This window comes from Rattus rattus, chromosome 9 (assembly GCF_011064425.1).
Source record: "Rattus rattus isolate New Zealand chromosome 9, Rrattus_CSIRO_v1, whole genome shotgun sequence".
In the NCBI taxonomy this organism is placed as follows: Eukaryota; Metazoa; Chordata; class Mammalia; order Rodentia; family Muridae; genus Rattus; species Rattus rattus.
Window position 1 is genome coordinate 59,807,609 of NC_046162.1, and position 13,775 is coordinate 59,821,383.

The 13,775-nt window shown below is 49.9% G+C and overlaps 1 protein-coding gene across 2 annotated transcripts in view; it reads right to left on the reverse strand.

Annotated features, from left to right (window-relative positions):
* Window positions 1-13,775, reverse strand: part of Acly (ATP citrate lyase) — a 42,411-nt gene that overhangs the window by 26,626 nt on the left and 2,010 nt on the right. For both annotated transcript variants that reach the window (XM_032914479.1, XM_032914478.1), the window contains exons 3-12: window positions 12,633-12,695; window positions 11,957-12,147; window positions 11,427-11,506; window positions 9,662-9,792; window positions 8,770-8,888; window positions 7,824-7,960; window positions 7,113-7,174; window positions 5,735-5,852; window positions 983-1,137; window positions 340-430 (exon numbers count right to left, since the gene is read on the reverse strand). In XM_032914479.1, the coding sequence (XP_032770370.1) occupies window positions 340-430; window positions 983-1,137; window positions 5,735-5,852; window positions 7,113-7,174; window positions 7,824-7,960; window positions 8,770-8,888; window positions 9,662-9,792; window positions 11,427-11,506; window positions 11,957-12,147; window positions 12,633-12,695 (1,147 nt within the window). The remainder of the gene's footprint in view (window positions 1-339; window positions 431-982; window positions 1,138-5,734; window positions 5,853-7,112; window positions 7,175-7,823; window positions 7,961-8,769; window positions 8,889-9,661; window positions 9,793-11,426; window positions 11,507-11,956; window positions 12,148-12,632; window positions 12,696-13,775) is intronic.

Sequence of the window (13,775 nt, forward strand, 5' to 3'; positions counted from 1 at the left end):
CCTGGCTTCCATTTAGGAGTCTAGGAGAACTTCTCTTCTTGCTTCTGCTGAAATCCTGTCCCCTCCAAGCCTCCCAGGTCAGTTCACAGCCCAGCAGGAGGGGTAGAAGACAGTAGGGAGCGAGGAGATCCAGGCAGTCTCCAGCTCCAAGAAAACCCACAGGGAAGACTCAAGTCACTGCTCCTGAAGAGATCCACTCCTATCTCATGCTGAGGCCCACTCCCACAGGCAAGCTCGAACTGCTTCCCTGCTGCCTCTTCCAGGCAGACCCCAGACAGGGAAAGACAGGGAAAACACCACAGGCCTTCTTGTGCACTGTGCTAAACCTCTGGGAGTTACCTTGGGGCATGGCTGGCTTGGCTTTCTTTGCAGGGGCTACCTCGTCAGCTCTGGACTCGGAAAAAGACGCTGTCCTGCTGGGTGCTGGCGTCTGAGTAATATAAAGAGAGAAAAAGAGAGGTAAGAGTCACAGGTAATGGCTGAGGACAAGAGCCACTGGTACAAAAGGCCCCAAAGAAGTAATGTAGCAAGAGTTACATACAGCATTGTTTTAAGGCAAGAGTCTCACTATGGAGAACTCAGCTAGCATGGAACCCACAACAACCGTCCTGCCCTGGTACAGGTGGGCACTACATTCGGCTGATTAGGGTTCTTCATAACTGCACTCCGAAAGCATTGTTCTAACGATGCCAATATGGAAACCGGTTTTGTCCAATGCTACTGATTAGCAAACTGAGGCTCTAAGTAGTAGATATGGTACCAGTTAGAGTCCTACTGTCTGCAAGGACAGTCAGGATCTGAACCAGGGTTTGATTTAAAACCCTTCTGTCCTTCCATTACTCCATCATGACTGAAGTATAAACATATGCCAACTTTCCCAATAGTCTCTGCCGGAAGAGGAACACTATGTTCTGTGTAGGACAGAGAGGGATGGAGGCAAGATGGGTCCTTCCTTTAAGGTCGGAGGAAAGCTGGCACCTACCGATGTGCTCCCACTGGCATTAAGGAGGAAGTTGGCAGTGTGAGCCGCTGTGGGTGGCTGGTTGGGAATGGGCCGGTGGCCCAGGGCCATGCCCACAATGGCCGTCATGTGAGTTTCTGTGCCAAAGACATGGATGGGGATTCCAGTGGTCTTCCCTGCAAGAAAAGAAAAAGGCCCATAATTCACAGTCTGGAGAAAACACCCAGTCCACAGGACACAGGGGTTCCTTGATAGTCTTGCCCAATGCTGGGCACTGTGAGGGCAAGACTGATCATCTGCCAAAAATTTCACCATCAAACCAGTCTTTGGAAGGTCACCTGTTGTTGACAGGAAAGGAAGCAGTGATACCAATGGCAACCTGGTGCCCGAAGCCTGAAAGCACTCACTTCTGATCGCCTGGGTCCCAGCCTGCTGCTCTCCTACTTGTCACTTGTGCCAAGAACCTCGCCTGCCCTGCTGGCCTGGGCTGTTTCTAAACACCCTTAGCTGGCTCCCCCGGGGCACGGCCCTTGCTGTTCCTTCTGCACAGAGCCAGCTACTTCGCCTAGCTGCTCCGCGATCACTGATCTAACACAAGCAGAACCTGCTGAGACGCCGTCCCAGGCCTTAGGGACACTCCCTCAACGTGACCCTGACCCTGCCTCTCCTTCACTGGCTTTTGAGATAGTTTCTTCATCTTTTTTTTCTTTTATCGGATATTTTTTTTTATTTACATTTCAAATGTTATTCCCTTTCCCGGTTTCCCAGACATAAGCCCCCTATCCAACCCCCCTTCCCTTCTTCTATAAGGGTGTTCCCCTCCCCACCCACCCCTCCCCTACACTGGGGGTTCCAGCCTTGGCAGGACCAAGGGTTTCTCCTTCCATTAGTGGAGATAATGCTGGGCACCACTTCAGGTGACTGGTGGGGATGGGGCGTTTGCCATGGATACTAACTTTAGGAAAATGGGAGGAGGGAAAGGTCTTGCCCTCTTCAATGAGATGTCAAGAACGGCTTCTATTTGTCAGTTCCTGGAGCTTCACGTGAAGAGAACTACTTTTCTAAACTGCTTTCACTATCTCCTAGGTGACCACCATTCCACTTCTCTTTACCCAGAAGCCAATCTGGAGAGAGAATCCCTTATGTACTAGACGGAAGCATCACCTGTCAATAAAAAGCTGACGCGCCTATTAGCTTAGGGGGGCAATAGGAGGTGGGAGTTCCAGTAGAGAGAGAAAGAGAGAGAGAAAAAAGAGAGAGAGAGAGACAGACAGACAGACAGACACACACACACACACACACACACACACACACACACACACACTCTGGGATAGTCAGGCTTGGGAAGAGATTCTAAGGAGACAAGAGATTCTAAGAAGACACACGAATGTGTGACAAGAGGTGACCAGCCGTGAGGATGTGGCACTCACAAAATAGAATAAATGGGTTAATTAAGCTATGAGCTAGTCAAGAGGCACGCCCAACCTTATGGTCTAGGCATTTATTAATACATAATTAAGTCTCAGAGTCAATATTTTGGGAACTGGGGCATGGGTGGAAAAGCCCACAGTTAGAAATGGTGTCCAATATGGGGCATGTCAGCCAAGCATAGGGCCTGAGGAAGCTCAGAAAGCCAGGCAAAAAAGCTGTGAAAATGGCCGGCAAGGCAGAAAACAAGCACTTCCCAGCCGGACACCAAGTGGGAGGCCAAATTCCTTTAAGAAAGAGCAAGGAGGGAAAGAGGTGGGGATCTGTGGCTAGGCTAGGTGGGGGTAACCGGAGCCACAGGCTTGCCTTGCACTCAGAAAACTTCCCAGAGCTGGGGCAGATAGTCTCAGTTCCCAGCCCAGAACCTCCCTCTGTAGGAGGCTTGGCTCTCACAGAAGGGCAAACTAAGGCTCCAGCCCCAAACCACTGCTAGACCAAGTACAGACCTAATAGATGAGTAAGCTGCCACACACAGGTGTTGGCCTGAGGAGACTGCAGACACACGGAGGCAAAAGGAACATTCACTCAGACCTGAGGTGGGATGGAAAAGCCCCAAATTTTTGAACTTGTAAGGTATTAAGTTTGAAAACAATAAAAGAGAGCGAGGAAAAAAAAATAACTGTGTATATAAAAAAAATCATAGGAAAAAAATATTTAGTTGGAAAGTAAGAAAGTTAAATCCTTAAGAAGAGAGTTAGAAATTAAAATGAAAATATTAACACAATGCACCTGGATCCCATATAACCTTGTTTCAACTCTCAGCATACAAACAGCGTTTTCCAGTAACAGTTACAACTCTATACATCCTTTTGAGAAGATCAGAGTAAGAGACTTGGGTGAGGAGAGGACTAAATGGTGGGATGCTGGACTGGAAGCCACAGAGCAGAGGTTAGGATTCTTTAAATCAGAATCAAGAACCTCCAGAAGGAGCTGGGCAGTGATGGTGCACGCCTGCACACTCAGGAGACAGAGGCAGGCAGATCTCTGTGAGTTCAAGGCCAGCCTGGTCTACAGAGTGAGTTCCCGGACAGCCAGGCTACACAGTGAAAGTGTCTTGAAAAAACAAACAAACAAATCAAGAACCTTCAGAAGAATCCAAACTGGAATCTACAACAGCAGCAAAACAGTTAGTTCTAGGTGAGAAAAATCCACAACGGTCTTGAGGAGTTAGAATGGCAACCCACAGAGATGCAACACATTGAATTAAGAGTACATTATGTGGGCTGGAGAGATGGCTCAGTGGTTAAGAGCACTGACTGCTCTTCCTAAGGACCTGAGTTCAATTCCCAGCAACCACATGGTGGCTCACAACCATCTGTAATGGGATCCGATGCCCTCTACTGGTCTGTCAAAGAGACAGTGACAGTGTACTCACATACATGGAATAAATAAATAAATCTTAAAAAAAAAAAGAGAGAGAGAGAGAGAGTACATTATGTTAATGCTACCTTAGAGCAATGTCATATGGCAGACTATATGCTTCATTCTGTAGAGCTTGGAGAATTAAAGTACATACAAATGTTGACACACCACACTACTGATTCATGTTCAGAATTCCAATGGGCTTCTGCCTTAAACTCTGAAAGGGCTGATTCTGAGATTCTACTGAGAGACCAGATATTGTGGGTTCAGACTCCATCTTAGAGAACCTGCCCTAAGGATGAACTGGAGTTAACTAACAGGCCAGTACCTAGCACCAGTTTCCTGGTTATTCCCCAACAAATTTGCACCTCCAGGTCACAAGCCCGCCCCTGACACTTCACTTCCTAACGACCAATCAAGAGGAAAGCAGAAGTTAAGTTTACTGTTTGAATCCCAGCACCAGTCATTTAAAGGCCATAATGGACTCCCGATCAGATGTGTGCCAGGCTAGATGCCCCTTCTTGGCTGTATAAAATGCCTGCCTGACACTGGGCTGCGGGCTGCCCCTCCTGTTCTGCGGCATCAGAGATGGCAGTGAGGCCCAACCTCAAGCTTGAATCGAGACCCTAGTGTGACTGCAGCGGAATCAGCTCCTTGGTGGTTTTCTGGGGTTCACAGATGCTTCCTGGCACAACAGTACATTTATTAGAGATAATGGCTGGGCTGGAGAGATGGCTCAGTGGTTAAGAGCACTGACTGCTCTTCTAGAGGTCCTGAGTTCAATTCCCAGCAAGCACATGGTGGCTCACAACCATCTGTAATGGGATTTGATGCCCTCTTCTGGTGTGTCTGAAGACAGCTACAGAGTACTTATACATAATAAATAAATAAAATATATATATATATATATAAAAAAAAGCTGATTGGCCTATTAGCTTAGGTGGGAATAGGCGACAGGAGTTCCAGCAGAGAGAGGGGAACCTGGGACAGAGTCAGGCATGGGAAGAGATTTGCCCTGAACTCTGAGGAGACAGATGCATGAAACAGAGAAGAGGTAACTGCCATGTGGCACTCTTGAAATAGAATAAGCGGGTTAATTAAGTTATGAGCTAGTAATTAAGTTTCAGAGTTGATACTTCAGGAACTGGGATGTGAGTGGAAAGGCCCACAGTCACACCAATCACCCGCTCACACCTAAGTCAGTGTATGCTACTCCTCTGCACAAACACAGAAAGAGGTGCCAACTCAGGGTCACGGCCACGCCTGTCCGGAACCTGTACAGCTCCACCTCCTTCCTCTTGTCTACAGAACCTCCCCTCTGGTACTCTTTTCCCTACCTTCTAGATGGGTCCACTGTAGAGCCTTGGAATATGACATTTCCTGTACAGAAATCATCCCTAAGCTGCTCTCCCCTGCTCTAGATCATTATTAAAATGTCACCCTTTCTAGTCAACTGTCCCCTTTAATTACTTCATGGCAGACACCATGACCTAACATTACAGTCAAGCTAAAACCCCAGTACCTAGCACACTACTACACACAGAGCAGACATTCTGCATTTATTAAATGTAAAGCCCAACCACTCTCAATTTAAAGACACTCTGCCAGGGCGTGGTAGAGCCTCCAAGAGTCCCAAGACCCCTCCCCAGATGCTCCAGACAGAAAGGAGAGGATGCTGGGAGATCGCTCAGCAGTTAGGAGCACTTGGATGCTCTTGCAGAAAACCCAGGCTCAATTCCCAGCATCTACATGATGACTACCAACCATCTTTAATGCCAGTTCCTAAGCACCCTATGCCCTCTTGTTATCTGTGCGCACCAAACACTGCACACAGTACACAGACAAACACGCAGGCGAAACACTCGTATACATAAAGTAAAACGATCTTTAAAAAGGCAGGGGAGGAAAAGTTCCCCATCTTACCAACTTCTCCCATCACTCGTAATCCCTCTTGATAGTTCGGGCCACCTCTTCGAACAAAGATGGTGACCTCGTGCTCCTTCAGGGGACCCTGGTAATCTCGAATTGCTCTCACAATGCCCTAGAGAAAGCCAAAAGGACGACAGAGACGTGTCATTAAGGGGCAGCTGCAAACCAACGCAGACCCACAGTAAACAAATGAGCTGCCAGCTGCACACGACCAGGACCGCTTCTCACACAGCACAGCAGGCCCTACTGGTCAAGGACTATGGACGAGCTAAGCAAACCTCACAACTAAAAGCCCAACGTGTGGCCAGAGAGTAGCCAAAAGCCATACCCCTCAAGACTCAGGCACACAGGACTGCCAAGAGCAGTGCTTGTGGGTCTCTCTGTTCTCCCTGCAGTCATTGCACTAACTAACATGCCTCTTAGTGCAATTAGAGTAGGGGAGTCTATGTCACAAGGCCTCTCAGTTATGAAGATACGGTCTTCCTAAATGTCAAAAGCCACCTAAGTGATTTACGGAACAGCTCTTACGATGGTAGCCTATCAGTATGGAAGATGAGAAGTTGTACTTCTCTAGACATGGACTTGAAGTGTAACCTCTATCACCAAGAGCTTGTCACAGGATGCTATACGAATCCTGCTCAGTACCTACCAGGGATGCTATCTGTGTCGCAAGACACTCCCAAGTTAAAGCCATAAGCTCGCTTCAACGAATCAGGCCCAATCAGGGAGATCGTGTAGGTGGACCTAATGAACCGCGGTCCTGCACTTCTGGAGAGCTCAGACTTTCAAAGTGGACACCATTATCCTGAAGACAGAGATGGGATGGCCCCACGGGCATGTTTACTTAAAGCCTCACTGGGCCCCACAACATGGAATAATAAACAGCCTCCTGAAAGGCCAGCCTGAAGAGGTGGAAACCAAGACACAGCAGCTTCATCATCTTCGTGGCCTGAAATCATGTTTTTTAAAAAGGCTGTTCCCAAGGTCCTGCCTCATGGCCAAGCACAAGGACACAGACTTAGAGGACTCCGGCTGGATGAGGTCATCAGAAGCTGTCCTCATCAGAGCTGCTGAGAATAAGGACAATCATGTACAATCTCAGAACCATTTCCGTCTGCTACAGACGGGAGAGTTGTTTTAGCAAAAGCATACACTGTGTGCAGAGACACACAGCTTCAGATCCACATCTCCTGTCTCCTGCTTTCTCCGCAAGGACCCTAGGACAGGCTTCAATCTCCAACACCAAAAGAGACAGACAGACCGACCTTAGGTCACAGGTCCTTACCCAGGTTAAGGCAATGCACAGGAACTTGCCTCAGGCTCACCTCTGCTAACCCCAAGCCCATTTCCCCCACTGCTCACAGCTGGTTACCTTGAAGGTGGCGGCCACGTTGGTGAAGTTTGCAATGCTACCTCCAATGATGAGGATCTTGCCTGGGTTGGGAGTAAAAAACGAAGTCAAAGTTGGAGACACAGAGGACTTGAGCCTGACCCCAGAAACTCAACTGAGGACGTTCTGGCTCCTTTGAGCAAAGATGCCCTTACTGGAAGGGGTATAGGGAGCGAGCAGGATGATCTCCCAAGATACCCACTCAGCTTGCTCAAGTGTCCACTACCCACGTTACCCAGCGGCTGTCACTCAAACCTTCACTCCCTATCTTCCGGTTGGTACCCAGAAGTCCAGCTTGGTGTCTTGATACTGCTGGTAGGAATCTTTCTCTCTCTTAAGGGGAACTGGCATGTACAGCCCTAAACACTGGGAATGTGGGAAAGGGACTGGGAATCACAAAGCCTGGTAAAATGAGAATCACTAAGCTCCAAGTTTACCACAGCAGCCGTTCCCTCCTCCAGCTCCCTATTCATACAGGAGGTGAATTTCACACGATCTCCTGGCCCAGTGTAAGCCCGTGACTGGTGTTCCCAGTGTCCACTAGCACTTCGAAAGAAAAACAGATCCTGAAATTAAGTGCCTAGGTCTACATTACAAAGGACTATGGCCTCCGTGATTTCTAGCTCTAGTCTACACTGTGCCCCCAAGAAGGTGTGTGTACATTCATTCTATGCACTCATGCCTGTGCCTCACCATCCGGGTGCTTCTCTCGAGTCATAAGTGAGAGGATGGTCTTGGCGTAGTCATAGGTCTGTTGTTCACTGGGGGCACCAGAGTACTCCCCGTAATTCGCCAGTTCGTTGACACCTCCAAGATCACAGATGGTATCACTGCCAGAGAGACACAGAACTCAGGGCTTGGTTCAGGGCACAAGCGGGTCAAACCTGTACAGCGTTACCCAACATGCCCACAAATGTGGAAGTCAGCCTGCAGAACTGGCCCCAAAGACCTATAACCTTCAACCCCCACTCGAGCCTCTCCTGAAGGCCCTGAGACTCTCCCGGGCAGAGCATTTTGCCAGCTTCAGGGCACCAAGGTCCCGGGCAGACGGCGTGGGTAAAATGGACAGTGAGAGGCTGCCTGACACAGCCCAAAGATACGAGAACTAGTATATTGCAAGAATCCCCAAGGAGCAAGCTACAGTAGCCAGGGCAGCAGGAGGGCCGTGGCAGATCACACATCTACCACAGTTTCGGAGAAAAAAACCGCCAGTCGTTCGAAAGGGTGTAAAGCATGATCCCAATATTTCTATGAACTGAGAAAGTGCAAATGCTCATCTAGATATTAAAATGCCAGAGGAGGACAGGGGAAGGTGTTCTCTGAGCTTCTGAGGAATGGGTGAGTAGTTGTGACTTTCTAGTGTACTTTTGTGTTTGTTACGTTTCTGTGAGGCACACGTCATCAATTACAAGAACTAAAACCATACAGTGGGATCAATTTTAACTCTGTAAGGTTAGAGAAGACGCTGGCCCCGGTCCTGGAGCCATTTGAAGCCCTCAAGGATGTCGCTGCTTTCATCTGTCCAGTATGATCCTGGACCACAGACAGGTGAGAAACCAGGGACCCCAGGCAAATCCACACATGGAACTGAGTTGGGTGAACCTGGCTGGCAACCACCTGCACCCCTCCTTCTCGTCACCTGTACACGACGGAGGCGCCACCCCCAGCAACCATGGTCCAGATCCGCCCCTTGGGGTTCAGCAAGGTCAGCTTCAAGCTCGCCCCACTTTTGGCATCCAGGTCTGCAATGTAGGCTTCCTGGGGACCAGAGAACCACAGGTGGCCTTTTGAGCACCCTGTTCACAAGGTCCCAAACCCAAGACTGCAGTTCTCTATCTGAAGAACTATCACATTTAAAGGTTCCTCAATCACTACAGTGGGCTGAAGACTGTGCAAAGCCCCAGGCCCGGACAGAATATGATAGTACCTTTAAAGAACCAACACCACCCCAAAGCCTAGAAACAAATCTCTCGCTTCCATTTCCTGACATCGAGTCCTCCGTCCTCTGTCCAAACCTAGATCTCACTAGGTCCCACTGCTTCCCTCACACTCCGCACAGTAGCTCCTACCCTCAGCTCACCTCACACCCTGTTCTCTCCCCAGCCCTTGTTCCTCCCGCCAGCCTGGCTAGATGCTCTCACAGGAGGCCTGATCCTGCTGGGAGGACCTCTCAGAGGATGGGATGGGAAGCAGCAATTAAAATTCTCAGCCAGTGGCCAGGAGAAGAACCTTCCTTCCCATCAGGGTTGGGAAGAGCCACTTGGAATAATCAAGGAGCAGCAAATCAAGTCGGAAGCCCGGGGAGGCTGACTGAGAGCGCTGTCTAAAAGGGTTTCTGGCCAGGATTCAGAGCCTTGGCTGATTTCCACCCCGACCCCCAACCTCGCTGGGGTTTTAAGAAAATTAAATGGCTCTCTGTCTTTCCTTTCCTGCCAAATACAGAGCCAAAAAGGGGACCAAATGATCATCTAGGATTAGTCACTGTCTCCTAGGCCCCATCACCCGCTATCTCCTTCCCAAAGCTGCCTTACCTCTGGGTATGCCTCACGCCCAAAGGGGGGAGGGAACTCTATATCACCCCACTTGACTTTGCAGATGTAGTCAGCAGTGGCGTCCACCTTGGCCGCCAGGTCAAGGATGTAGACACCATCTTTGGTCACCACTAGGAGAAAAGTCAAAACAGTGTCAGACACCAACTCTCCAACTACCCCCCCAGACTCTGCCAGGTGCCCTCTCACACAACACCGAATGACCACGTGTTGTGATACGTCACTAGCACAAGGAAAATCCTGTCAGAACAGTCCCCACTCACTGACCTGAAAACAGGTCAAACGACACCTGTTAGTTATCATAGCAAGTTTTGGGACATCTTCAAAAGAATGCCATTCTCCCTGCTTTAAATACTCAAGCACTGGCCTACCCATAGCCCTGACATGAAAAACAAACAAACAAACGAACAAACAAAAACACCCTGTTTTCTGGGGTTAATAGTACATGGGAGAGGCCATAGGTTCAATCCCTTATACCAAATAATATATTAAAGAATAAATAAAAGACTGTGAGATCGATCAGTGCAGAAAGGTATTTGCCTCCAGGCCATATGGAAGGAGCAGAGACCGGACTCTCATAGGCTGTCCTCTCTGCTTCTCGCACACACGCGCACACAGGGGGTAAATAAACAAATGTATAAGAAAATACTAACTAGGGGATGAGAGATAGTTAAAGAGAGCTTGCTGCTCCTCTACAGGACATGAGTTCAAGTGCCAGAACCCACGTGAGGCAGCTCAAAACTGTAACTCCAGCTGTCAGACATACTTTTCTGGCCGCCATAGGCACACATCCTCACAAAGACATCAATAAAATAATCTTTAAACATTTAAAATTAACTTAAATAACAACTGTGGAAGCAGGTTCAGAAGCACAGGGGAATCAGGACAGAAGTTCAAGCTCATCCTGAGCTACAGTGAGTGGGTTTGAGGACAGTGTGGACTAAACTTGGCCCTACCTCAAAACAACAGCAAAACCCAAACCAACGACGAAAAGCCCTGTTGGTCTAGGTTTTGGGTTCAAACCCAAGTAGCAGCACAGCATCACACGCCATTCATAAACCTCTACTACCAGAAGGTGTGCACATCCCGGGCTTCTGTGGTCTATCGAGGATGCTTCAGTGTCTGTGCAAGGTACCCCAGAGTGCTCTGGGCCCCCGGCCAGCACATTCATCTGCAATTCCTCACTGAGCATCCATATTTGTCCCCAGGCCATTTAGCTAATTAAGTTAGCACACAGCCATCTGGCCCATTAGAGGAGCCGCATTCTCAGCTGAAATTTGGTAATTCCCTTCTTCATGGACTTTGCCCTGAGAGGCCTAGCCAGATTCTGCCAGGCCATCTGCCTCCTTCACAGCTTGAGAGCCTGCAGCCAGCTCTTCTTGGTGTTGGGGGTAGTAAATGATTGACCAATACCCAAGAGAGAGGTCTCCGGGTACCAGGAGGATCAGACCAGAGCCCGGGGAGCCTAACCAGCAGGCAGAGACAACACCATAGACAGTCCAAAGCCAGGATTCCCCAGAGCAGGACAAATTAGGGCCAGAGAAAGAAGCTGCAGTTGGTTATGGTATGAATAAGTTACAGTCCGGGTGCTTAGAAACCGGAGGTGACACTGGAGACCACCCCTTATGGGGACACCCTGGGTACCCATATAAGTTTTGTACTGCCTTCTGGCACCAGGGCCAGAGTTACTGTAGGCATGGGGGCAGCACCCCATCCCTATCCCGTCCCAGCAAACAAAGCATGTTACCAAGGGGGTTGATCTCAAGGTAGGTGAAGTAAAGATCTTCGTAGAAATTGAATAGGCCGGAGATGAAGCTGGCCAGGATTCTAGAAGGGAGAGGGAAAGAAGGTCAGTTAATCAGTCAGTGCAGGACGAGGCACCCAGCTCCCATTCCCACCCCCTCACCTACACACAGCAGGCTCACTGTCTGACAGCTCAGCCCCACTTCACTCCTGACCCTTTGGCCCCCACTGTCCTCTGCCAGCCCTGCTCCCTCCCTGGCTGTCACTCTTCACACAGAGGTGGAAAGAAGCTGTCAAGCTCAGAGACAGAGGCAGCACCAGACAGACAGACAGGGGCAAGAGGTGAGGGATGAGACTGGCATACTGCAGACTGATTGCAAGGCAGCAGCCTCCCCACACATGTGGCTACCTTCCTCAAGACAGAGCTATGCCCGCCAGCCGTTCCACTCTGCTTTCTCTCTCCTATGTCCCCTGGGTCACACTGGACTTCTTGTCCCCCCGGCTGTGCCCACACTGTCCCTCTCAGAACTCAACTCTTTCTTGTCTTCGGGGGCATGGACCAACAGGTGTCTCTTAATGTCTTCAGTGTTCAGCTTCTCGTCCACTCCCACAAGCAGCTTCTGGGCTTTGGCATCCACATCGCCCACATCCACACCCCCTTCATGGTGGAACAGGACGTAGTCTCCTTCCCGGGTAGCATAGATGCACACGTAGAACTCCTCCGCCTTTCGAGGATACAGAGCATGCAGAGAGCATGGTAAGGGTGCTCAACTGGCAAGGGGTCAGAGGGCCTCACCCAGGAGTGGAACCCAAGCCCTGTGGTCTCATTTCTAAATCCTAACGCAAAGTATTCACCCCAAGATCTGCGTGCTACCTTCTCCTAGGCGACAAGCAAAAGACAGGCCTCAACTTCCTCAACTGGGTCCCATCTTGGGAAGGGGTCCTGCCCTCAAGTCCTCATCCCAACAACAGGAAGTCCCTCTGTTACCTGCTCTAGCTGTTCTGCTGCAAACCAAGCCTTTCCTTCATCTCTGGACTCCTTGCTCATAATTTCCTCCAGGCCTCAGCTGGAGCTTTAGAGACCCTGGTGCCCTTGGCTTGTGCCCTTGGCTTCTCCCCTTGGCACCGTAACCTCTCCTTTCAACATTTTTGGAGGACAATCAGAAAGCTGAAGGAGGAAGAAGATCCAATTTGGCACTGCCCCACATACCTGACTGTGGGGGACGAAGGGCTCAATCAGAAAGTTCTTGAGGAAGCCTTTGGCCTTGCCGACCTAAGGAGAAATTGAGGGAGATGCCGCTTAGATGTGTGGTACATTCTTCACGAAGGCAAGGCCCAAGCACTACCACCACATCTGGCAAAGTGACTTGTCCACAAGTCAGGACAATGGGGTCCCGGATGAACTTAAGGAGTTCTTAGAAGATCCCCTCTTTGTGTGAATATTTTTACTTATGTTTGGGGAGGAGGACAGGAACATACGAATGTCATGTCAAGGAGTGGGGATGTGAGGGTAACTCAAGATGGTTCTCTCCCTCCACCTTATGGATCCCAAGGATCAAACACAAGTCACCAGGCCTGGTGACAAGCACCTTGCCCACTGATCAATCTCCCTAGCCCAGGCAGTCAAGAAGGGAGATGGGAACTTGGTTATGATGGTGACAACACACTACTTTGCCCTGAGGAAGACACAGTGACCCAGCCTGAGGACATGCATCTAGGCCTGAGGGGTGGGAGAGAGGAGAGCCCAAGGCTGATTAGGTAAACTTTTTCCTCCTGTGTTTCCTGGCTGAAGACAGCCGGCCTGCAGAGCTAATCAGCTTGAGTGGGTCCCTGGCGGCAGCAAAGGCGAGACAGGCCTCATCCCCAGTCCCCCCGCCTGCCCCCCGCCTGCCCCCCGCCTGCCGTGCGTCATTGCTGAGTCAGGGACCAGACAGTGATCCATCAGAGGTAATGAGCCGCTCCAGCCAGGTCTGACACTGCTGCCAAGCTCAGATGTCCGTGACATCTCCCTCCCATCAGTTTGCAGGGAGGAGAGCATGATGTGCTTGCTCCCTAGGGGCACTGTTCAGTACCCAGCCCTGCCACTCTCTTCCCCAGGGGCCTGAGAACCCAGAGGTCAGATCTCTCCATCCCTGGACTCACAACTTCAAAGATCTGTCTTTACCCACAAGGACCGGAAACAAACAGTAGGAGCTGCTTTGAGGAAGCCCAACATGGAGGAAAGTGGCTACTGCCACCTCCCAGGGCAGCCATAGAAAAAAAAAAAACCAGCTCTTCTCTGACCATGCCTATCCCAGACAAGCACCAGTATCTGCGGGATTCTGTGCCAAGCAGATAGAAACGCACCCTTCCC